Source organism: Xiphias gladius, chromosome 22 (genome assembly GCF_016859285.1).
Source record: "Xiphias gladius isolate SHS-SW01 ecotype Sanya breed wild chromosome 22, ASM1685928v1, whole genome shotgun sequence".
NCBI lineage: Eukaryota > Metazoa > Chordata > Actinopteri > Istiophoriformes > Xiphiidae > Xiphias > Xiphias gladius.
Genome location: NC_053421.1, coordinates 17,584,536 through 17,611,126, shown reverse-complemented (window position 1 = coordinate 17,611,126; position 26,591 = coordinate 17,584,536). Strand labels below are relative to the sequence as shown.

At 42.1% G+C, this 26,591-nt stretch overlaps 2 protein-coding genes across 3 annotated transcripts; one reads left to right on the top strand and one right to left on the bottom strand.

Annotated features, from left to right (window-relative positions):
* Window positions 1-265: 265 nt before the first annotated feature.
* adar (adenosine deaminase RNA specific) lies at window positions 266-15,331 on the bottom strand. 2 transcript variants are annotated; one of them, XM_040117859.1, is made up of 16 exons: window positions 15,225-15,331; window positions 10,091-11,873; window positions 9,407-9,732; window positions 8,639-8,834; window positions 7,781-7,983; window positions 7,135-7,270; window positions 6,691-6,929; window positions 6,185-6,341; window positions 5,483-5,651; window positions 5,123-5,216; window positions 4,880-4,996; window positions 4,555-4,682; window positions 4,242-4,424; window positions 3,963-4,075; window positions 3,335-3,462; window positions 266-2,518 (listed from the first exon to the last, which is right to left on the bottom strand). In XM_040117859.1, the coding sequence occupies exons 2-16, from the start codon at window positions 11,741-11,743 to the stop codon at window positions 2,194-2,196; spliced, it is 4,167 nt and encodes a 1,388-aa protein (XP_039973793.1). In that variant the 5' UTR covers window positions 11,744-11,873; window positions 15,225-15,331; the 3' UTR covers window positions 266-2,193. The 2 variants fall into 2 exon arrangements, with proteins under 2 accessions (XP_039973793.1, XP_039973794.1); XM_040117860.1 differs by lacking the exon at window positions 15,225-15,331 and adding an exon at window positions 13,317-13,749.
* Window positions 15,332-17,625: 2,294 nt separating this feature from the next.
* On the top strand, window positions 17,626-25,807 carry LOC120784373 (neuronal acetylcholine receptor subunit alpha-7-like). The gene is made up of 10 exons (XM_040118130.1): window positions 17,626-17,865; window positions 19,223-19,362; window positions 19,800-19,844; window positions 20,356-20,465; window positions 20,560-20,639; window positions 20,905-21,072; window positions 21,679-21,873; window positions 22,320-22,406; window positions 22,534-22,643; window positions 23,372-25,807. The coding sequence occupies exons 1-10, from the start codon at window positions 17,814-17,816 to the stop codon at window positions 24,257-24,259; spliced, it is 1,875 nt and encodes a 624-aa protein (XP_039974064.1). The 5' UTR covers window positions 17,626-17,813; the 3' UTR covers window positions 24,260-25,807.
* The last annotated feature ends 784 nt before the right edge of the window (window positions 25,808-26,591 follow it).

Sequence of the window (26,591 nt, the reverse complement as noted above, 5' to 3'; positions counted from 1 at the left end):
ATCATGAATGAAGAGTCAGAGCCAGCCAGGGGCGTTTCTGTGCATTACTGGTTGAGAACAACTCAACGGCCGCTCTGCCACAATAAATATCTATAATCCCCTCAGGAATGTTAAAGTCCCAATATCATTCAGAGACCTCATCCCCCAGGCAATGTTTGTACTCTTCTGGAGAAAGAAGCAGGTGATAAAAAAATATAAAATGCAGTAGAACAGAATCAAATGAGTGAATACCACAAACACATCACTACACTGAAACATTGCTACGTGTTTAATTTTTTCAAACCTTCCAAAATCAGTAAAAAAACAGCATACTCCATTAAAATATCAGGAAAAGAACAATTGTAGATGATTTACAAAATATATACATTAAACCTATACATATACATACACACACAGACTATATATAGATATATATATAGATTTTTAGATATATCTATATATATATAGAGATATATATATATACACACACACACACACACACGCACACGCACACACAGCGTTATACTCAAACAATCAAACAGTGGGCTCCAAAAGTCTGAGTCCATTGCTGACAACTGTACATTTTAATGATACATTTTCTTCTATTAATCCTCTTATTCAAATGCACATAGATCAAAAATAATGTCAAGTTTAAAGATGTGCAACAACAAGTACTAAAAACACTGGAACACCCCCCCAACGACATTATGCACTACTTTGAGAAGTAAACGATCTAACCAAACATCTGTGTTAGTTTTTGACAAATGAGTTACTGAAACTAGACTCAGGCTTTTGGACCCCACTATACATCTGTGTTCATGTATTTGTATATACCTGATGTATATGCTGCATCATCAATCTACATGTAACCAAATCAAGAAAAAACTACACTCTCCTTAACAAAACTGTCTTCACAGTCCTCAACAACTGGCAATGCAAGAGAACCTGAAAGCCCTTTTGTATACTGAGATGTAAAAACAAACAATATGCAGGCAGACTGCAGGCAGGACAGTAGAGACTTTCCAAGACTCCCTAGCATGGCCAGCTACTGATGACCTTAATGATAGAAGTGAAGGAAAACAAGGAGAAATACTGAAGTAACACACAAACACGCAATAAGAACAGAAATGTTGCACTTCTTGGAGGCCTTGACATCAGTAATTCTATATAAAAACACAAAAGCACAGAGAAATCGTGGGACTGATCGAAGGGCCACACTGACCTATGCTGTGCCAATGGAAACCATGGCAACAACATGTGGATGGATGGACAGCTGAGGATGTACAGTGAGTTTAAATCTTACAGCTGCTTTAACTCAGAAAGGGGCCTGCTCAAAGTCTTCAGAGTAATTACAGGGGCTAAAGCCTAAAATGCTGGACCATGACTAGTGATTAGTCACTGATTAAAGTAAAAGTTGGCGTTCATCTTCTTATGTACAGAGGAAGATTTTTATGTACACTGTAATATGGGACCATACTGGGCAAATACTACTTTCCAATGCATGTATTTCCATGCAGTAGAATACAGGGAGCAGAAAAAAAATAATAAGCACTTCATGACAAAGGACTTTGACTCAAAGTGAACTTAATTACAATTACAAACACTGCTACAGTGTAGAGTCATGTTAGGTTGAATGTCAGTTAGCAGCACGTGTCACCTACTCAAGCTCTTGTTACAAAATCATAAAACAAGCAGTGGTCTTAATACGCCAAATCATCCCATGCAATTGTCAAAGAACCTGCAATGCCAAGCACTACAATCACAAAGACAAACTGAAATTACAATCTGAAACGAACATTTAGTTATAAACAGTATAAAGGAGCCTGACAAAAACAGTAACTGTCTTGCAAGCTAAGACAACTCAGCTTTGTAGCAGTGTTTGTCATGGTGATTTACCGACTTCAAACTAATTCCTTTTTCATGTAGTGTTTACATTATTTTGAACACCCACTGAATCTATCCTAGCTCTGTCTGCCTACTGTGACCCCAGCTCACCCTTCCAGGATTGCCCTTGCCGTCTCCCTCTCATTTATTCTCACCCTTTCCATCACTCTTCCTCAGCAGCCTTTAACCATGTTCCATCGGAAGATACAGTTCTGGCTGCTGGTTACACATTGTTTGACTGTCTTTCCTTTCTTCACATCTGCCCCTGGCTTGTGCTTCTCTCTCCCCACGTATTTATATTACCCACTTAATAATGCAGCCTGCACTGTTCTACACTTCCTCTTGCTTGTACTCCATCGCTCCTCCGTTTCTACTGCTGCTGTATCCCACAGGGACACTTGCGTCATTGTTCCTGGTTCCCTCCCCTGCCTCAAAGCTCTTCTCTTCCAGCGGTTTGCCGATCCAGGCACCGTAGCCGTGGACGCTGAGAGAGCGGAAGAACTGCTGCTTGGCTAGCTGGAAGGACATTGCTGACATCTTGGCCTGGGCGTAGGAGGGCAGCGAGAGGAGATCTGTGCGGCCACATCGCTGGCACAGAGTGTGGAACAGACAGAATAAGTTGGACTTGGACACACGGGAAACGCCCAGTTTGTTCCTGCAGGGAAGAAAATAGAGGACCCCTTATTTGAGTGTTCCTAAAAAACGTGACACTCATGGAAAACATCATAGTTAGTCTGGTCTGATTATGCAGTGTTTCCCATTTAGCTTACTTCACTGCCTGCTGCTCACTCTTTTGGGTGATTAAATTAAAATTACATGAAGTTTTTGGTCACTTGACAGTTTTTACTTAATAAAACAGAGCACTTGAGATTATCCAAAATAAGAATGCTGCCAAGGGGTTTTCAGTTTGTGTGTGTTTTTTAAATAGTTTGTGCCTAGATTGCCACCTTCCATATTTTATTATCATAGAGTTTAGGATTTATTTGGGACACCAGTGCTAACCCAAATTGGAACTATCATAACTCATTATGATATCTTCAAATAATTTCTCTGGAACCAAATTCCAGGGATGTCTCCTCACAATGATATGGTGTTCGATCAATCCCACAGGATGATCAATAACTCATACTGATACAAAAACAAAATCATATTTCTGAAAAGCATTTTAGAGGCATATTGAGCTACAGGGTAAATCCATTTAAATTTGAAATCTCTGCTCAGGCAAAGAATTGACTTGGAACTGTTGTGGGTTAATACAAAGTTATCGTTAGCCACTAGATAAAGAAAAGAAAAAACAAACAAAAAGACAAAAACAAAACACTGAACAGAAGCATTACACTCCTTAAATAATACGTTTTTTAAGTGGTAAATAATAGACTTTACAAACTGAAGTTACTAAAGTATTACTAAACCATTTATGCTGCTATCAGAAGAGACAGAATTTAGTTTAGTTGCACAGTGTACTACATACCCATCCAGTTTGCCTTTGGTCCCGTCCAACACCTCTACACTGTGCTGGTCTGGAAAGCTCCAGTTCACACTGGATTCCTTGGTCTTGCCCGTGTGACGTGTGGAGTCGTACACACTCACCCTGCCCACCTACAGTCCAACCAGGTGGTGTGCGAGAAGGGAGGGGGAGAGAGGGCATATTTTGTTTAATCAGGCTAATTTAGCCCTTCAGTGTGAGTCAGCAGCTCCAAACAGAGCGTGTAAAATTAGTTGTGTAATGCATGTGTCAGTGTGATGGGCTGCGTCACACTGTGTGTCGATAAGGGATGGTAGTTTGAACCATTTTCACTGGTATGTAACTGAAAGCAATCAAAGTGTTCAGAAACGGGCTAAAACATGGATATATCTGAACTGTGCGTAGCTGCCAGCTTCTGTATTTCTCAGGCATTTTGCCCAGTGGTGCAACAGTCACCTACATGCTCTCCGCTAATTGATAGATGAGCCAAATTTAAAGAAGATGAGCAATGAAGAAACAGTTGTGCGGGCACAAATAGGAGCGTTTGCAGCTTAATTGATGAATTTAGTGAGAATGACCTCAATTTTCTTGATTAATATCCACACGTGACATTGCAAAAAAAATTTGTGGTTACCTCTGGGTGGTTTAGCATGAAGGGAAGAGGAAGACTCTGGGTGAATGCTTCACCATCTCTGGCCAGCCGACAGCAAACAGCACGTGTCAGGTGACCGTGGCTGTACAGATAGCCTAACAGATCAGAACAACAACGACAGCTTGTAAAACAGAAATTTGAGACCAGAAGTAATGTAAAAAGTGGGAATTCATGCAATTTCACGGACGTCAACTCTCATATTTGCCACATTATTTGTTCTCCAACTGGCCATAAAAATGACAATGCAACAGCATGTTTTACCAAGTGTGATGGACTTCAGGTAGATGGGATGCAGGAAATGGGTGAGCAACGCCCCCTGCAGGCCCAGCACATTCCAGCGCAGGATCTTATCACTGCAGCTCATGGTTCGCAGCCTCTCCCCGTGCTGGATGCCATCCCAGGTGGGCACAATGGCACTTGACTCCACTGGGATGGTGCCCTCACCTGGCAGAAACAACACCACACATATACAAAGGTCGCAGCTCTTTCTTACAGCGAGGAATCATTTGCTTCCTTGCAGGTATATACAGTACAATACTTGTGAAGACAGATGTGTGTGAGTTTCATCTCTCACCGTTCTCAACTTTGGTGCGTAGCTTGCCCTGCTTAGCATTCTCAAACAGAGGCTGGTGGCCCTCAACTTCATCCCCAGCCTCACTGCAGGACTTATCAAAAAGAGCCCCATCTCCGCAAGGTGCCGTGCTATGGGTACGATTAAAAGAAGAGACATGAGATATTGAGGTGACACACACCAAAGTGACATGTGGTTTAAAGAAGGAGGACTAAAATTGATCCAAACATGAAACATTGGCGTATGTGACTAACGGACAGGATGGAAATGAAAGATGAGAGATTAGGGGGAGGTGAACAAGGACAAAGAAGACATCTGATACTTCCACCTGATGTAGAGGTGAAAGGTGATGTCAGATTTGACCCGCAGTTTGTTTTTCTCCACTGGCTCAAATATACTGTCGTCTGCGCCATCGTAGTGCTTGAGCAGCTCACTGTACAGAAACCTGAGGGGAAAGGAAATGGCGAGTTAGACTTATAAATAATGTCCCATAGACTGGGACTGGGAAAAGAGCGGGGTATTTTTAGAACTGGGAGAGAAACATTGATAAAAGAGCAAGATCTATTTCTACCGAACAAATCCCCTTCTGGAGATGATTTCAGCGTGACAATCATTAACAGTCTCCCCTTTAAGGCTCAGCTCCTCCCCTTTAACACAGCGGTTTCCTGACAGAAAAAAAACAAAAACAAAAAACAGAAAGCAAGACAAGTTCAATGTCAAAGAAAACAACAATGCAGTGCCTCTCAGTTCTGCAGTGACCTAGTTCTGTTTTAGCTTTCTGACAGTGCATGCCTCTCAGCACAGAAATCCATATAACTAAACATTATGGAAAAAATGCAGAGACAACACATTTTCTTTACAATTCCTTATACTCCCTGTTTTTACCAGCTCTATTGTTTCATACGTTATATGCTAAAGATAATGGATATACCAGTTCCCAGGCTGACAACAGTCCCCAGGCCCTCCCCCCTCCTCATGACGATGGTGGCCAGAATCTTGCGTCCCAGAAGGCTATGCTGGATACGTGTGGTCAAGGCGTTGAAACGCTGGTGACTCAACATTGCTATCTGGTCATGCAAAGTGCTGCCACTCACTGGAAGCTAGAGAGGGGGATGTATACAGGACAGGATAGGCAAAACAGAAAGGAAATAAGTATTATTATATATTTGGCATATATGAAATTTATTTGACTGTGCAATCCAATGACAACTAAAAAAAAAACTATCAAAGAAAATTACATTTTTTGTGTGTGTGGACAATGAACAACATATCTAAGATAGGCCCCCTTAGGAAAAAAAAAAAAAGAAAATTGATTTATTTACTATTAAGCAGCAAATGTGTTGAGTTACATTCTCTGCGTGTTTTTCACTTGGTTATGTTTTAACTTGACTTATCCTATGGACATTTATGTTGTTATTTTGTCAGTGAAACAGTTTTGCTCAAGTGAGGTGGTGGGTCTACATGCAGGCATTTACGTGAGGTGAAGGTCAATCTTGTGGCACAGGTAATCGAGGTAAGCAAAACCGCTTGATAAGCCTCTGCTATTTCTCTTATTCCATTATGTACTGCCTTGTCCCCATGATGAGCCTGATAGCATGATAGAAAATCTGAAAACAGTGAAGAGTCAGCTCACCTCAGCCGGGATAAGCTCCCCAGTGCGAGCTGCCCTCTCAGCTTCTCCAATCAAAACCCGTAGAGCCGCATCTGCTGCTTCCTGTTTTCCCTGCTTCTTGTTGGACGCACAGACTGGAGGAAACCACCGTCCGCCCAGCTTAGCCTGGTAGGTGAACCTGAGCAGGAGAGGAAAAGAGAAAAGCAATGAGAGGAGGATGTGACAGGGGTTTTCTCGATCACTTTTAGAATCAAGGATCCAATGGAAACCATGGTTGGGCCATTAACACAAACATCCACTTGAGTATTTTCCTTAACATGTCAAGTGTAACTAAAACAACAGAGCTCCAGAGAAATTAGGCAAAAAGGCCTTCATTAATGGTCAATAACTTTAAATTATCATATTTTTCCTTAGGCATACAAAGATCATATTTTCCAAAGTACATGGTAACCCGGTCAATAGATGTTTTTCTCAAGTGTGTACATGTTAAACGTGTGTGTGCGTGCATTCATGCAGCTCACACATACTTAGGCTCATGCGGTGGCCCAGACTGCCCCACCAGGCGGATCTCAGCAGCAAAGCCCCGGGCTCTGGCGTACTCCAGAAGACCTGACACTGCGTTGTTGTTCAGGTGGTTGATAAGGTCGCCAACGCCTGCCTCATGTGCTGCTCGCAATTCGTCTGCAGTCAGAGGGGGCAAAGAGGGACATGTAGTCCCAGCACCACCACCATCACTATCACTGGAAGAGCCTAGGGGCAACTGAGGCTGGAAAAGAGAGATGGCAGTGGGGGGAGGAGAAAGAGAGAGAGATGTCAGCAGGGTTAAGCAAAGAGAACAGAACAGTATGATGGAAGTGACAAGATCATTTCTTTCTGCTCGAGTGATCTGTTGTTTCTCTGAAGTCATTCCATTTAATTTTGGGATATAAAAAATGAACAACTCCAGTGATTCTCTGCTTTTCACTCCACACCTTGTTGAGCTGCAATCTCCCTTCAGCCATTAATTCTTTGACAGCTTCCTCTGCTGCCAGCTGGCGTGCTGCCTTCTTGCTTGGAGCTGAGGCCTCAGGAAACAGGCTCTCTCCGACCTTCACCCTGTACATGAACCTGAACACAGGATAGAGACGGTGGAAGGGGTGGAAAGGGAGAAAGGGAGAGAATCATTTTGATTTGTTACTGAGATCAGATATGATGCCACACTTTGTTGAGTTACTCTTCCAGATTCCTGATTTATTACATCTACATAAAGCAGCAGATGTGCCAGGGTCACAATAACACAGCAGGGCCTACAGTGTAGTAGTCATCAAAACAGAAGCATACATCCTTAATAGAAAATTATTTGAGGAAGACAAGTCTGTATTGTATCTCCCAGCCAGCCAGCTGCCTAACAAAATGGATTATGAGCAGAAAGAGTGGTAAAGAGTAATGGACAGAGAAGGCATTGTGTCTTTGTCAGCTGACTACAGTACTGAGGACAGATTCAACAGAAATAGCTGGTTAACAGCTTCCCTGAAGGGGAAATGTATGACCATGGAGGAACTCAATTTAAGAACATGCAGTGTGGGGGAAAACAACATCCAATAGGACAGATTCAGAGGGAGGTGAGGAAGCCAGTACCTTGGGTCATGTGGTGGGCCTGCCTGCCCAGTGATGATGAATTCGATAGGGTTCCCGCTGCGCTGGCTGTACTCCATCAGGACAGACACCGGATTTTTCCCACCAGGCAGAGAGCGGGACAGGGGCTGGCGAGGTCCCTCCACCACCCCTACCTCTTCCACGTTACCCGACCCAAAAATTCCCCCCATGCTTTCAGCTGCCCGCTGGTAGACAGAAAAAAAGAAAAAAAAAAGCCTTTCATTAAAGCTTGTTTTTTGGTGGCTGTATTTTAAACCAAAATACTCTTTCATGAATTCACAGTTCACAAATAATCATATAATTATTACAATTACAATTTTTCTGTATTGAGTGATACTGTATAGTAGTGCTCCCTATTTACTACCGTTGCCCAACAAAATAAAATGAGATCAGCACACCATTCCTGTTCAAGTTCCACCTATTTGTGTTTGTGAGACAAAAATCTGTTCTGGTCTGTGTTTGAATTTACGGGGTACTTGTTTAATTTCAATGAAGTGAGTTATATTATTTATTTTTGTTAGTCACTTGGTAAGTTTATTAGACTTGATATCAGCACACTGTGCTGTTCAAACAGCCTGGTGCAGAATAATGCACAGTGGCAGCAGTTTGAATGACTCTTGTCATGTAGGAGCAGTCGGCAGAGCAAAGTGTCTTTGAACACAACACACCCACACACACACACACACACACACACACACACACACACACACACACACACACACACACACACACACACACACACACACACACACACACACACACACACACACACACACAGTCATGTGTGCGCGCACACACACAAGTTTTGGTATGATTCATACAAATTCATACACAACTTACACTGGCGTCTGGGAGTAGATCCATGACTTGGTCCGTACTGGCAGTATTGCCATCGTCCCCTGTGCTCGCTCCTCCCTGCATCTCCCCGATGAGAATGCGCAGGGTGGCCGCAGCCGCATCCTTTTTTGCAACCTTCTTACTGGAAGCTTCTGCGACAGGAAACAGCCTGCCGTTGAGCATCACTTGCATACGGAATCTGACAGAGGGAGAGAAAATATACAGATGAATATACAGATGAGATACAGTGATCTGTTAATACATGATTAATTGACTAGCTAAAATTCTGAGACTACTGTGTCGCATAAAACCCAGTAATTTCCATTCTTAACTGGCAGCATCTTATGTCTTTATTAAGGCAGGTTTATTTGTAACAGAATTTGAATCAATAGGTTTGTCATCAGGTTCTTTACAGAGAGTAACAAACATATGGGTGGAAAAACAAAAATGTACGTGTGGCAGATAATGAAACAACAAACAGCACTTCAAAGATCCAAGTTATGGAAGATAAACTTAAGCAAGTGATTGCTGTGGCACTAAAAACTAAGGTGGTGGCTCGGCTGTGACTTAATGAATTTAACTGATATAATTACATTGACAAAGACTCTGTATTTAATGTAGATTGGTCAAAACCTGATCCACTTAGTAAGGTCAACTTTAGTTCTGGTGCATCCCTAGTTAAATTTCAACATTGCGGCATGAATGATTCATTTACATTACCCCTTGTATCAACTGAAACTTTACACTAACAGAGTAGATCATATTACAAACCTGGGGTCGTGGGAGGGCCCTGACTGGTCAAGCAGCAGGAACTCGCAGTTCTGGCCCAGATACTGGGCATACTCCATGAGGCCGCTGACGGGGTTCTTCAGCCTCACCTCCTGTAATTTGGCCCACAGGTTCTGGGGAGGTGGGGCAGCCAGTGACACAGCAACAGTTCCCATGGTGTTGGCCTTCTCCGCTGCCAGTTTTTCAGCGTCCGTTTCTCTGCGAATAGCGTTGAGGAATTCTGGGATATCATCAGTGGCCCACTGTCCTTCGCTGGTCTCTTTGTCTTTACATGAGGTAAAGGAGGGGGGCTGAGGGGAGGACCTGGACTGAAAAGGAAAAGTAAAGAGGTGAAAGGGTTAATAAAATCACACAACAACTTCCAAGGCTGATAACCCCAGCTAAATACATACAGTAAAAAGACACTTCACATATTCCACTATTTTTCTTTTAATGCTATATTTCAACATTCTGGGAAATGGTTTGTTTTGGTTTCTTGCAGAGGGATAGATGAGAAGATGGAAAGCTTATTGGAATAAATCTTATAATTTGCTTTTTTAACATATGACTGCCTTGTCAGGTTTAATGTATCTTTCTAGATTAATAAGAAAGTAGTCAGTAGTCTGATTACTTAGTAGCATTAAATAAATACTAAGATACAGAGCTAAACACAGGAATTTCACCTACCGTTTCACTGTGACTTTGCTCCACATTCCATTTGTCTGGAAGTGTTTGTGGCTCGAGGCCTGGTATTGGTGGTAGTGCTGGTGACGTCAGGAGAATGGACCCTCCTCCCTTCGTCTCTCTACTGGCTTCAACCTCCATCTGACAACCCTCAGCTGAGGTGCTCTGTGCGGCTTTGAGGCTCCTCTCCATCCTCTCTCTGCGGCGGCTGGAGAGCTCCCAGGTGGGAGGGTTGACTTCCCCATTCTTAATAACTTCACCTTGCTTCTCCAAAGCATAAAGGGTGGGATTGACATGCTTGGCATTCTTAAAACCAAGATTTTTGGCTATGACGAGAGCAGTTGCCTCCCTTGACTCCAGGAGGTACTGCATAACTAGCTCCTTCTGGTCTGCCATCGTGGGAAGCTGAGGTTCCCGATCAGGGGAGCTGGTAGTGCCGGGATTTTGTTTATCTTCGTGCTTACCTTTTGCTGGTGACTGGGATTCTTCAGAGTCAGATGACTCTAAAGAGGAGCAGTAAGAAGAACTGGATTCTGTGTCAGAGTCCTCTTCTTTGGCCTGTCCGCTGTATCTTGCTGTTTCTGTTTTTAGCTCAACCTTGGCTTCAGGTTTTTGAGGGTGTTCTGACCTGTCACACAGATGGGATGGGGAACTTTGTACTTTTGAGTTTTGATCTTCCTTGCAGAACCTGAGAGGTTCTCTGTATACAGTCCACTCAGGAGGGAGGAGTCCTTGCTTGGAGGCTTTCTGTGAACGTTCCAAAGAGTAGAGGGCCTTGTTCACTATCTTTTTGGGCAGACGCAGTCTTTTGGCTAACAATTTTGCAGATATACTCTCACTTGGCTTCAAAGCAGCCAAAGCCCTGTGTACCTGCTCCTGGATGTCAGGAGTGAGAGTGATGTTAACTTTACTAGAGCTTGAAATTGCTAAGCTGCTCGATGCAGAATGTCTGTCAAACCTCTCTCCTCTGATGGGCCGGTCTCGATGAAGAGACAAACTCTGAAAACTATCACACCAAATGTCTGTCTGGGCGCACCATTGTCTGTTGGAGTACTGGTTGTGGTTTTTACCTTGTAACTGGTCTTGATTCGGGTATCGAGGGCCCTGAGGGCCTCGCGGGGGTGCTACAGTGGGGGGATACGCAAAACCCTGGTCCTGGCTATACCCACCTCTACACCTAGGGCTGCTGTTGGTGTTTGGATATCTACCGTACCCTGAATGGGGCTGATATGAGGAACTGGGTGGCCTGCCGGGTACCACTCCCCCTCCCCCTCCTCGTGGACTGGCTCTGAACTGTGGAGCCTCAGAGCTGTGTCCTCTCAGGAACTCCGCCTGTTGGTACTGAAATAAATTGGGATGAGGACTGGGACTGTGATTCTGATTATGTGAATTGATAAGGGGCACAGGTTTAGGGGCTGCTTTATTGTGGCTCTGTGTGGGTGGAGCGGAGGAAATGAATGAGGGAGCTGGCGGCTGTATGGACACCACGGGAGGGGCAGGGCTGTTGTAGTAACTTGAATATGGGATCTGCTGTGGGCCAGCTCTGGGGTAGAGTTGGGCTGGGCCAGGTCTGTTGTAATTTTCCTTGGCCTGGAGGTGGGTAGGTGGATTTATGTGATAGTGTTCTTTGGAAGGCCCTCCTCTACCTCTGCTCATAGCGCAGGGGATGAGCGTGAAGGGGGCCGGTGCAGCTGGCTGTCCAGCTTCTGTATGAGTGTACGTCCTCTAGCACAAACAGGAGACCCTAATGAAAAGTCAGGGCAGGTCAGTTGCACACTGAGAGCACCTGAAATACAAACAAAGGACAATGTCAGGAGAATATTAATAAACAGAAATACATAACAGTAAGATAACTGAATGGTGAAAAAAAACAAACAAACAAAACAGTCCGGATGGTAAGAGAAATTTCATTCCAGCCAATAACACAAGTTCGGGCCCTGCTGGCAAGCCTTCAACCTTTGAGTGTCCTCGGATAAATCAGTGAATCTATACCTGCTCAAAGGACAGTTTTTAAAGTCACCCTAAAAATCTTGCCTTCCTGAAGTGCAGTATACAGAAAGAGGACAACACAATATGAGGTTATGGATATGAAAAAAACATGAAGATTATATGCAGAGGACAAGCTCTGACACACACAAACACTGTCAACGTTGCTGTGTATATCTTCAGATTATACCTTAGCCAGTCTACAAGGATACTGCCGGGTGACATACTGTCTCCCCAAGTCACACTGAAACTTAATCCCAGGTTAAAAGGATGGTGATTAATAATTCAGACCTTCTTGTGACTATTCTGTTTTATTTCTGGCCTTTCAATTTATTGCTGGATCTTGATCCATGGGGGGGCACACACTGATGCAGAAAAAAAGGACAGTTCCAAGGGCATAAGAACGTAAAGGGCTACCTGTCAGTGATGCGCTGTGGACAGAAAACCATGCAGTTGCTAGGAGACAGTCCTGACTACCATGGTAAATTTTTGCAGAGCTATGTTAATTCCTTCCCTCCAAAAACATACATAGCAAAGACTGGAAATATTCCTTGAGTAGAAATGTAGATCCTGCAAAACAGCAAAGTTCAGAACGCCAATATCCTTCTATGGTACAACAAACATTGATTCAGCCTCAAATGTCATATATGACAACACTCAATAATGTCTATATCAGTGAGACTGACAACAAGGAGACATCCAATACTGAGTCAGGTTTCATCCCCTCTGGCCCAGTCAAATAGAGTTGAGCAGGCCCACATTAACAGAGAACATCATAGTGTTGGTTCATCACAGTAACAGGGGCCGACAGGGCCGACAGGGCCGGCAGCCCAGGGGCCAAACGGGGCTGGAACTGACTCATCTTGACCCTGATGCAAGGCAACAGTTGACAGCCAAAATAACAACTCTGTGTTTTTCAGAATCCACTGTCGTTATGCATCTCTCTGTTTTGAGCCTGGGCAGAGGCAGGAGTTAAAAAAAAAAAAAAAAAAAAAGTGAGTCAACTCTTTTGGATGCTTTAGACTGTCACGTCAAGAAATAGTTTAATACCACAATTTGATATTCAAAGTGACCCCTCCTTCTGTCCCTGAGACCTGTGTGTCCTTTGATTACTTAGCATTGCGGAAACGCAACCCGGTACGTGCCCCAGATCCGGCGCACATATATTCACACGTCCATGCAACACACCACATAAGCTGGTAGCACAAGGCCCAGCGGGCTCGAGGAGTTCTGTGGATCTCACCTACAGCAGTTCAAACGAAAGTGGCAGCGGCGAAAAAAAGCGGGAAGTATAACGTCGCTGCTCCTGCAGCTTCCCAATGATCAGATCAGACTTCAAAAGAAAATCACGAAAAATAAAAAATAATCTTGACATGCAAGACACGTGTCACAGAGCAGGCACGTAAAGTAAGGACGGACCCGGTGGTAGGCTGGAAATCAATAAACCCTCTACTAGGTTAATATCTCTGTTTTTTCCAGCGTCTTCCGCTTTGGATGCGCGAGGCCCTGTCCGCAGCTCTCACGATGTAAAAGCCAGAGAGGTCGCTCGCTTATAAATGCTGTATGCGGTGTTGTAAAGACTGCGTTGCTACGCTGTTACACCAAGGAAGTTTGGGAAAATCCTCAGACTGCCTCGTGTAAGTAAAAGGAAACTGGTCGACGGAGACAAAGCAAGTTTCGATTTCATTTCCGAAGAACGATAGGTTTCTATTCTGGGTCACGTGACCCGCAGAGGCGCACCAAGGGCAGCCAGATTGACACAGAGTCATGTGGGCAGCCGAGTATTTTAAGTACTAAAAAGTAAGGCTCTTCTATGGCCGTCTGTTAATTGTCATTCGTAAAGAGGTCGCTCTGCGGTCCAACTCAAACAATCAATGCGCCTGTGTCGCTGTGAAGCTGCAAGGACATCCTCTCAAATGCACGCTGTATACAGCACACTGGGGCAGAGGAGACACCACATGCTCAGATCCGGTTCTCACATTAAAAATACAACCGAGGAGGGGAAATGATGGAGACTGATAGTAATGTAATACATTTTGAGGGATGCGAATATCACAGCACAAAGTCGAGATCTAGCAACAGGATTGTGATAGGAAGGAAAAGCACGAGAGTACTATAAGGTTAAGGACACTATTAAACACAGGAGTGGCACAGACATATTTGCCTAAAAGAATAACATGAGCCCGTTTCGCACTTGGATCTTGCAGCATTGCTGTATTCAGTCATTACAATGTACACCGTTTACCTTACAAAGCAGTGCAGCAGGAGGCGTGAACCCACACAAAGGTACGGCCACATCAAAGTAAAAGTGATAACCTAGCATTTAAGGTTTAGTAATTACGCCCAATTTCAGCAGAATTATTAGCATAGGTAATTAGGAATAAATTAATTGTAATAAATCAAATCTGCGTTTCATTTCATTAATTTAAAATGAGGAGAATTATGTTTGACAGCCAAACGCTAAGTTGTATTACCAAATACTGGATACATACAGTTAATATTTAGCCATGTAGCACCAGCATATTAAAAAAAAAAATTCAGTTTCACATTTATGTATAATTGTTAACTTCATCTGGACGACACAGAAACATGCTATGATAAAAGTTGGACCGGATAACTAAGTTATTATACAAACAAAAAACCCCGAAACAATCAGAAAACACGTTAACGTTACATCTAGCTATTTGAGACTTTGTATAAACTGATGAAGGGGGTTAATGCAAGTCGGAAGAGATGGATACACTATTACTCATTTCAAAAGGGTAACATTATTTTAGGAGCGAGACCACCCTGGCTTAGCATTAAACTCTTCGCTGTTAACAAGGGAACGGTTGTTCTTTGAGGAAACGTACAGCTCTAACTTAAAAAAAAACAAAAGGGATGGACGAACTTAAAATGTTTAAAAACAGGGGCACACGTACTCAGACTTTGTGTTAAGGTAAAGCCACATTAAAGGACAAGATGTGCCGCTTATCCTCCCTTCTCCAGCTAACGTTAGCCAGCCTGCTAGCTCCGCACTGGCACTGCACCATTTCTAACTACCGCCTGCAGCACAGTCAGTTCACTGTCTGCTAACGCAAAACACACATACTGCTCTTCACCCAAACCACAACAGACGATTTAGAGACCCGTCAAAGCTTTAATCGATTACCTTAACTCGCAGTGTTTCGGCTCTGCAGCCCTTGTTGGTGTGAAATGTTTTTAATGCGATGATAGAAGAACAATCAAAGAACTGGTGCGAGCAGAAGTGACGCGTAACGCTGGCGACTGACATAAACAACTCCACGTCGCATGTGAGTGACGCAGCCGCATCGGCAAGGTTCGGATATACTTATTTGCAGCTGTGTCCTTGACATTTGGTATGCTTAAGTAAACATTTGAGGCACTAGTACTCTCTTTTCATACTGTACTTTTTACTCCACTACATTTATTTGGCAGCTTCAGTTACTTTATAAATTAAGATATTTACATACACAACATATGAAGAGGTTAAAAAATATTATGCTTTATTATAGATTAAACTACCAAACAGTGTATAGTAGTAGAGCTGAAATGATTAGTTGACTGAGAGAAAATTAATTGCCAACCGAAAGCCAAACATTTCATATTTCCAGCTTCTCAAATGTGATGAGTTGTTGGTCTTCTGTTCAAAAATTTTGATTTATTTTTAATAATTTTGAGGTTTGAGCTACTGTTTGGACAAAACAAAACAAGTAATGTTAAGGTGTCTCTTTGGGCTCTTAGTAATTTCTCACCATTTTCTGAATTTTTACAGACCAAACAATCAATTAATGAATTGAGAAAATAATCAGGGGATTAATCCATATTGAAAATAATCATTAGTTGCAGCTTCATATAAAATAGTTATTAATGAGCTCCATCTCAACCAGCTACAACAGTAAAATGAAGCTTAAACACTAATGCAAGAATAATAATAATATAATGTACAATAGTATAACAGTAACAGTCCATTTTTTTGCATTAGGTACTTTTACATTACTTGATACTTGAAGTACATTTTCCTGATTATACTGCATACTTTTACTTAAATAGCATTTTCTGAATTTTCAATGTAGGATTTTCCCTTGTATTTTTTACATTGTGTTATTAGTGCTTTTACTTGAGTAAAAGAGCTGAATACTTTACAGAGGGGTAAGCACTCAGTTTTCAAACTTTCATCATGTTACTGCATTGTGATACATCCATTATTATTCATTTATGTCGCTGAAGCAGGGTTTTCTCGTCAGTATACTTAAACTCAAATTTGCTTAATTGGTTTGACCATAGTAGTTAATATTTTTTTTATAAAAATGTATTTATATACAGCAGTTTGGTCTTTTTGGTGTAATTTCTAAACTACATGTATCCTATTTTCCTATTTTCTATTTTTAATGTGTTTTATTTATCATAGTAATGGTATGATTGCAGTTTTTTATTTTTACTGTGTCTGCTCGTCAGCCATCATTTTATGCTGCTTTTTAAGCACTTACATAAACCTTTATTTTGTTTTGTTTGTCAGATTTTACTTGAGAGAGACCTGACATTGCAGTGGGAGCAGTGATAGTATGTGAGCCCTGTATGCCTTACAAGCCTGCTCTGGCAGTACTGTATTTAACAAAATCAGCCATTCTGACCAATTAGCTCTTCCAGAGTATATGGGCCACACTTGCAGAAGCTCTGTTCCTCTGGGTTCTGAGAGTGTGTCAAATTCTTGGCATTTAATTTTCATTTTGCTAAATAATGCGGGTCTTATGGGTTGCAGCGCAGCAGCTCTGTTTCTGCTTCTTGTTGCTGGGAAAAAAATAAATTCAATTTATATTTTGAAATTTTGCTTTCTTTCACCATCCTTTTTGGTGCAGGCCATGGAATTGTCAGAGAATTTGGGACTCACAAAGAACTGGCCTGTAGTGCATATGAGCTTTTACGAGACCTCAGATTGTCTGGCAAAGTGACGTTTTGCAATTTACCAACATATCCTGTGGGTGTCAGCGTTACTCTGTGAATGTGCTGATGTCTGATTTGTCAGCTTTTAAACACAGCTGGATGGTGAAAAGGGACAGACTGTGATAACTTTGAAATGTTTGACGTTTCAATATCTTTCAACTGATTTAAAATGTTCTAGGTCACTAGAATGCTTACAAGAAAAATGTTTATTTCCCTCCTTCTATCCCCTTTCCAAGCTTTGAGTTAAAGACACCTAGATGACTACCACTATATAATCCCATCACTTGGATGGCTGTCCCTATTCATAAGAGTCCCTTAAAAATGCACAGCCCCTCTAGAGATCCATAAACCCACAAAAAAAAAACAAACAAAAAAAACAGCAAATAAGTCCATGGTAAAATGACAGAGAATGAGTGACTTGCAATGACAGATAAGTGCAGATCAGAAAGTCTGCAGAAAATGATAAGGGCAGAAGAGTGAAGGATGAGTTTGAGCTGTAGGTCTGGGTATGCCCAGCTCTCAGAGGCTGATTGACTCTTAACACACAGCATCTTCCTCTCCAGAGGAGTGTTCGTTTCACTGCGTTTCTCACCCACTCTGTCTCTCCTGCTCTGTCTTCCTCTCCCTTTCTCTTCCTTTCCCTGCTCTGTCACTGCTGGTATCACACACTCTCTCCACTTATTTTCTACAACCCCTCTTTTTCTTATTTCGATCTCTCTCTCCTTCTCTCATCCTCCTTTATCTTCTCTCCCTATTTCTCCCCATTCCACTCTCTGTTAACTCAGTTGAATGCAGTATGTGGCAGGCATTGGCACTTTGGCTGTTGATACTCACGACTCTGCTCCGGGGTGAGTTATTTTCATTGGCGCTTTAAGTGAGACTGTGCTCGAACAAGTGTGTGTTTTCTACGTGTACTGTATATACTACATATACTCTTTAATATCTGTGCAACTGAGCAGTCGGTTCCATATAACTGTGCACACAGCAGCTTACTTGGTCACTGGGAGAGTGTCTGCTGGTGTGCAGCCAGACAGAGAAAACAGATGTATTTTTATGATGAGCAAGCAACAGTATGAAATGTAATCATCTTTACCACAGATTCCAGTTGAGCTGTGCATTTTTTGTTATGTTATAGATAAGACAATATATAGATAGATAGATAGATAGATAGATAGATAGATAGATAGATAGATAGATATGCTGGAAGAAAGAGACGGGTGATTATGAGGCTGTTAGTGGTTTATTTACTATGGCTGGGCCTCATGGACACTAAGGACTATTCCTCTGAGTTATAGGCATACCATCTGTGGAGTCATATTTATATTAATTATGGCCTAGTTAGTGAATATAGATTTGACACCACAAAGTGACTACATTTTTCTTACACCATTTACTGTACTGTTTGAAAAGTTGTAGGTTGTCTGGCATTGTGGAGCTATTTTAAGTGTATAGTATATTTTTTAAAAACTATATCAGTGTGCCTCTTACATCCACCAATGATAGCTCCCCTCCACATCAAAGTGATTGCCTTGTGGAGAATGAATCAAGACTGAATTGAAGCCCTTGGTGGAGTTATAGGGAGAAGAGAGAAAGATACCTGCTTTCGTCGTCGTAAGTGCTGCGTCTGTCTGTCTGGGGTGTTTCAGTGTTTTGATGGCCTCACTATTTCCTGCATGGAATGAAACTGACACTTTTACAGCGGTGGAAAGACTCTGACTGTCTGCTGGTGATCAATCAGAGAAGTAATTGATTAGAAAGGGGCGGGATTTTCTCTCTGCCCTCCTCTCCTTTTTCTTCCTGCCTCCTCTCTTCTCTTTCTCTTGCAGATTTTCACTCTGTGTTCTCTACTTATGTCCTGTGTCATCAACAGCGCTATAGAGTATATCTTTAAAAATCTTTAAAACATTACCTCCAATTATACAGTATCCTGAAAAACCCATCCTCCATCGGAACATGTCTACTCATTCTCTCTGTGTTTCTTCTTTCATGCGTTTCATTTGTGTTTGTTTCTTTCATTCAGTTTCTACACCACTTTTCCCCAGACTCTATATCACCTATTTTCTGCTATTATCCTTCCTGTAGTGCTTTGTCATGGTCTTTCCCGAAAGTAAATGTCACTTTTTCTCTTGCTCTTCTTTTGTTTTTCTCCCATTTTCTACCCTCTCTCTTCCCCTACATTAACCTGCTTCCCCATCCCCTGGTCAGTATCAGTGCAGGGTCCTCACCAGCGCTTTCTGCTCAGGGAGCTGCTGAGGGACTACAACCCCATGGAGAGGCCGGTGGCCAACGACTCCCAGACTCTCACTGTTCAGCTCTCGTTTACTCTAATGCAGGTCATGGATGTGGTACGCATGGCATATAATTGTAGTGTAACAGTAACACAATACACACAAACAACAATTATACACCCAAAGGTTCACATTTTTTCAAGTCTGTATTAATACAATTCTCACATGCCCACATATACATTTAAAGAGTTATTGGTGTCTGTAATTGTTCCTGCTAATACAGTCCCGAGGTACAAATGCATTCTAAAATTCAGCTGAAACTAATGTCAGTGTGAATTAGTCAAATCAAATGGGTAAAAGGGAGGATAAGCGGCACATCTTGTCCTTTAATGAGATTTCCAGAATGGACAGGATGGACAAGTGTGGTAACTTAAAACTCCTTACATGTAAATGAAGGCATGGGTATATTGTCTTGAGACATATTTAAAAAAAATGTGAGTCTATCCTGAAGTAAATAAATTGCCTATCTTCTTATTTGCTTTGTGTTATGCAAGGATGAAAAGAATCAGATCCTCACCACAAATGCCTGGCTGCAGATGGTGAGTATAATGAAAAACAATAATAATGTGATATTGATCTGTGTAGTGAAATCTTTTTGCATGCCCCCCAACCCTATGCAGGAACAGATGCACAGTATCATCCCAGATGCCGGCTGGGTTTCAGCATCATGATAATGGTAACTTCAGCACGGTGATATTTGAAGACATGTAGACTTCAATGCAGATTTGTTCTTCCTTTTCAGGGCCAATGGACAGAGCTACTTATCTCAAGTCAAGTCATTCAGTCCCCTGGTTTAGATAAGAAAATAAATCCCCCAAAAAACCTTGTAATGGTTAAAAAACGAAGAAACCTCAGGAAGAGCAACAGAGGAATCCCTCCTCCTCTCTCCTCTTCCAGGACAGAATGTACAGAATAAACCGAAATAACAATAGTAAAATGACCTAATGGAAAATCAGAATGAAAGTGTGTGTCTAATCTATGTCTGTGTGTACTTTTATTTGAGCCTTTTTTGCTCATATGTAAAACCAGTCTTGTGCTTGTGTCTCCCAGCAGTGGTACGATCACTACCTCCAGTGGAACCAATCAGAGTATCCTGGAGTTAAGAACCTCCGTTTCACTCCAGACCAGGTCTGGACACCTGATATATTGCTTTACAACAGGTAGGTGGCATATAATCAAACACATACACAGGGGGTTCTGCTGAGCTCCAACCCATCATCCCTGACCCATTATCAATGTGTTACTATCCTTCAGTGCTCACGATAAGTTTGATGCCACCTTTAAGACCAATGTGCTGGTTAACTCCAGTGGCTTCTGTGAGTATCTGCCTCCAGGTGAGTTTTTATTAATTACAACTTGTCCTCAAATCCAAACTCCGTCTTCAGTCATTCTGCATACATAGTACGTGCATTACTCATGCTGCAGCAAATTAATTCTAAGAATGTTTACTGCAGTCAAATATTTTCCTCTCCACCTCACCAAACATTTCTAATAAAGTGCCCCCCCCCTCACATTATATCTTGGGATGATTTTACTTGACTTAAATATTACTTTCTTCCTTTTCACTGTGAACTATTTTCTCCTGCTCTGCTCTCCAAGGAATATTTATCAGCACGTGTAACGTGGATGTGAGATGGTTTCCATTCGACATCCAGCGTTGTGAGCTGAAGTTTGGCTCTTGGACATTTGATGGCTGGCTGCTGGACATCCAGATGAAAGAGGCAGATGTATCAGGATACATGCGCAACGGAGAGTGGGACCTACTGGGTAAAACATGCTGTCGAGCTCCTGCATGACAAACTGTGTTGCTTAGTAACTGTGCCATACACTACTGTAACTGTAAAGACCTAAAGAATAATTAGATTTATATTTAGATGTTAGATGTCAGATGTTGATTTTAGAAGAAGTCAGAGTATCCCTTATAAACATTTCATTGAATTAAAATTCAGTGGCAATGTAGTTTTAGCTTTGATGTCTTTATGTGCTTTTAGGCACTTACAGTATACCACAACAACTAATTCCTGCAGAAACAGGCCTTGATTTTTTAATAAGCCAGATCTGTCTTTCTACACTCGGTTTCAGCTCTGTTCAGTAACATCTTTTTATGATGTTGGTTGGTCCTACAGTGTGTCAGACTTTTCTTGATAGGATTTTCATTTCACAAAACTATACAACAACACTTATATATATATATATATATATATATACACACACACACACACACAAACATATTTATTAGCTACAACAAAATACACTTATATTGAGTTCATGAGATTGTTATGTGTTGTTGTCTTGCTTTCTAAACCCTCGGTGGTGTTTTCTGAATTATAATGTCATCTTTGCTGTGTCTGTGTCTGTCCCACATCCTCTAAGAGGTCCCTGGAGGTCGTCATGAGGTTTTCTATGACTGCTGTGCAGAGCCCTACCCCGATGTTACCTTCGTGGTGACATTGCGCAGGAGGACCTTGTTTTATGCTCTCAACCTCCTCATCCCATGTGTTCTCCTCTCCTCCATGACCCTGCTGGTCTTCCTGCTCCCTGCAAACTCTGGGGAGAAGATCAGCCTTGGTGAGGAATAGTAAAAGAACTGAGGAGAAGAACAGGGGTGGGAAACAAGAGATGCATCTACTATAAGACAAAATATATTTCTAGCTGCAAATTCTTTACACTTTCCTTGGGAAAGGATTCACTTATTTCACTTCATTTTCACTATTTAACTTTTCACTCACAACTTTCAATCGGTTATACAGAGTATGTATGCTGTCAGGAGGGCTGAGACGGAGGGAAGCAGGGACAGAGAAAAGACAAAGATAGAAAAGGCAAGAGGGAAGATGAGAGAGTAAAATCAAATGAATTTTCTTAGGAGTGTCAGAAAGATAGATGATTGTGGCAAGAAGTCAAGTGCAGCATACCAAATATACTGTTCCACTAAGCATACTCATGTACTTTCATCTCCTTCTCTCTTCTTTCTTCTCTGCAACCCACAACTCCCTGGTGTCTTGGTCTGCCTCCAGGCATCACGGTTCTGCTTTCTCTGACTGTCTTCATGCTGATGGTTGCAGAGATTATGCCTGCCACTTCAGATTCTGTACCACTAATAGGTCAGGTTTATTTTCTCTCTATGCATACGCGTGTATCTGGGGGTTTGGGGGGTTTTTGGCGGCACTGACATTGTTCATAGCGTACGGATTGTCAGCACCCTCTTGAGTGAAATGTGTTCTGTCACAGGTCAGTACTTTGCCAGCACCATGGTGATTGTAGGGATGTCAGTAGTAGCCACAGTCATCGTCCTCCAGTTCCATCACCACAACCCTAACAGTGGACACATGCCGCGTTGGGTGAGTTACAGCAATGATATATTTAATACTTAATTTAATTTAATTTATGGAGCAATTTTCTGAACAGTATTGAAAACAAAATTCAGAAGTAATTGACAAAATAAATCCAAAACAGACAAACCACAATAGTACAACATACTAAATAAAACCAAAATAAAACCAGACAAACTTACAGTGGTTAAAAACAACTGAATAAAATAGAAAAAAAATAACAGATAGCCAAATTAACTAAAATCAAGTGTGATTTGAGAAGTGAGTTAAAGGAAGACGCAGACTCAGTTAAGCAGATCTTCTCAGGTAGATTGTTCCAGCGTTTCAGGGCTTGACCACCCCTGGTATTGAGCCCTGAGTCTCAGATTACATTAAGGTTTGTAAAGAATTAACATTTTAGTAATATAGCTAGAGGTCTGGCCATGCAATGCTTCAAAAGTTTAAGATTAAATTTCAAAATCAATTCTAAAATGAAGAGGCAGCCAGTGCAGGGAAACTAAAACAGATGCAATATAGCCCCATCTATTCGTTCTAGTATGAGAGTTTTAGTGTCTTTAACACCAAGCACTGGTCAAATCTTTGCAGTGTTCTTAAGCTGTTAAAAACAAGACTGAACAAGCCTAATACCATTTTTATTGTTATTAAATGGGGTTAAAATGTCATACTAAGATTTTAATCTTAAATGTGCATCCGTGTCCTTTAATTTTCTCATCAGTATATGTCTCTTTGTCTGTCAGGTGCACTTGGTTCTGCTGCAGTGGGTTCCTTGGTTCCTGCGAATGAAACGTCCAGGCGAAGGAGCGGAGACTACTCTTTCCAACAGCCAGACGGGCCGTCAGATCAAGACCCTGTCCTCTCCTACCACCACCACTACCAACACGAACATACCCACCCCAGTGCCCTCCATCCTCCCGCAAAGCCTCAACTCCCTTCAGGTCAGCCTTGCCCAGCTCAACCACCCTCTGTCACTCCCACTGCCTCACCGGACCGGCTCCCAGGCTGCCATCCTCCCTACTCCCAGCCTCAGAGATTCCAGCCCCAATGTACACCCCCAGCCTAATGGTCATCTGCCTTACATGAGCCTCCAGACCTTCCAGACTATGGCAGAACTGCAGCCAGTTCAGAGGAGCAGAACCACCAGTCATGGGAGGGTTAACAGTGGACTAGGTGGAGGAGAAGGAGATGGAGCAGCAGCAGGAGGAGGAGGACCAGCTGCAGATACACCAATCCATCACCACCTCCAATCTTCCAAGTTTGGCAACCCCTTACTGGAACCTTCAGCGTCTCCAGACCCTGACCCATCAATCACATCCTCTGGACCCTGTGGTTTAGAAGCGGGGGCTGGAGCAGGGAGATCAGCTGCCACACATATCCACACCAGTCTGATTCAATCTGTGGCAGTGGACAACCAGCTGCAGGCTCTTCTGGTGGAGGTTCAGTTCTTAGTCGAACGTGTTCGTGAGCAGGAACGGCAGCTGAGTTTGGCAGAGCAGTGGCAGTTTGCTGCAGCTGTCATTGACCGCCTGTGCCTGGTGGGATTCAGTGTTTTCAACATCATCTGTACCATCGCTATTCTCATGGCTGCACCCAACTTTGGAGAAGCACTTTCAAAAGATTTTCTCTGAGAGCCTTCGAGAGAGAAGGGTATGTTAAAGGATAATACAGATAAGGATTTGTTGGAAGCACAATTACTGTTAATGACACTGGGACATATAACAGCAAATATTAACTATTCATTAAGCTGGATATGACTGTGGCACATATGGAGAGGACATGATTTAGATATATTATGGTTTATTTGATCGGATATACCAGATCATGCTCACATTTACTGTTCACAGATTCTTTTTTTGCAATGGTTTTCTATGAACGTTTCATTGATATTTGGATGATGGTTTCTGGACTAACTGACAAAACGATCGGCTAAATCCTCGACTAAATAATAAATGAAGGGTTTTGTGAATGAGGATCCTAAAGTAAAATCATCCCAGAACTGATGTGAAAACTGGAGAGCACAACTTTACTAGATTTGTGTACTGCCGTTGGAAATGCAAGATGAAGTTGCTCCGAAGAAAAACCTTACACTGATGTGCTGCATGTAAAATGGTAGAGCTTTTACACACGAGCAGGATTCCTTTAACATTTAACACTCCCAGGGTTTAATTGAAACCAACAAAGTTAGCTGTTTGCTGATCTTGCATTAATTGCAAATGGAGACACTTAGGCGGCTTTCTGATGACAACACAGACCAATTTCTCTGTGCTTTCTTGTAATAGACGGTTTCTCAAATATAAATAATACTGCAATACACACATTTTGTCACCGATGAGGGTTTTACCCTTGGGTGTAGGAGTTTCAATTTAATTTGCAATTTATTTAGTTTTCTCAAGGTTTTCATTTAATAGGATGTCCAAAATCATTGTCATCAATATTTTTCCACATGAATACTCAGTTACAGAAACTGAAAACTGAAAGAGTCATTTTCATTACGCCTGAAAATCATCCATGATGATGTTGGAGATTCATTTTTGCGTCACCTTCAACAGTCATGTTAGCTTCATATCATACTGTAGTGCTTACTATGAAGCAGACAATGCACTAATATCTGGGAAAGTAACCAGCTTACCGTCATAGGGATCTTTTCTATCCATTGTCATTTATCTTCTATAAAACTATACTGTGCAATGCTGATATCTGAAATTAAAAAGGCTGGACCATACAAGGAAGCCGCAGCTGAAAGAAATGCTTCAAAGCTCCAGTTTTTATTTGTAATGTGGAACATTGTTGTCTACCTGTGCAGGCAACGATAAGGTTCAGACTGCAGCGAAAAGAAAAATCATAGGTCATGTCAGCTTTCCAATAATCCTTTTTCACGAGGCTTTTTATCTTACAAACACACACCACTCATCCATCTTCCCACTCATGTATGCAGAAAAAAATAATATGTATGACCCCGGCTTTGAATGTACAGTAAATCATGATATAGATTTTGCAGAAATGTTGGACACTCGAATGCCAATAAGCTGTGACAGACTGAGCTGTAAACATTGTGAAATAAACTGTCCAGTCTTTTGTACTCTCTTGACATGCATTAGATTTGCTATTCGCTGGCAGGCCTCCCCCTCGATCGAAGTTTCAAAAAGGATGCAGAAACAGAGGGCAAGGAGGAGGGACGGAGAAGGAAATGAGCCAGAGAGAGGAAAGGGAAGACTGGGGCAATGAAGCACAGCAATGGAGGGGGGGAAATGAAGAACGAGAGATGGAAGGGAGGACTGTGCAGAGGCACAAGCTGAGAAGGAAAGGATGCAGAATGAAAGCAAGCACAGAAAGAACAAGGCGGTTGCATGGTTGAGAGAAACAGAGGATGGAGGAAAATGTGCTGAGAAAGCCAATAGGGACCAATAAAGTTTTTAACTGAATACTCATTAATGAGAGAGGCAGAGGAGGAGGACGAGGAGGAGTGAATCCCCTCTCCTCCTCGTCTGGGATGCTGCTGATTTCAAACTGTACTTAGACTAGCATTTTGGGGTGACTGGACATATATTCTAAATTGGCAGAGGGTGTCTATCAGAATTTTTTTGATGGATCTTGGCAAACATTCGCATGTAAAATCACTGACTCTGAAATAATGCAAAGACTTTGATGATTGAATTTGGCTAATTGGTATCTTGGCATGACCGTACCCAAACCCTCAGCCCTGGTGCTATTAATTTGGCTTTAAACTTTTTCATTGGAAGTACAATATGTGCCCACAGAGCAGCTCACTACTGAAGCAACTCACTGTGCATTTCAATGTCACACTGAGCTACTTTTGTGTGTAAAGCTGGTGGTGCTGCTGAGAGGTGCAGTACAGCGCAGGTAATAAATCTGAGACACCCTCCTCCTCCAGAAACTCACGCGTCCACCTGCTCTGTGTGGACAGCTCTCGCAGAGCTGTTTGTTCAGAGGTGAGAAGCA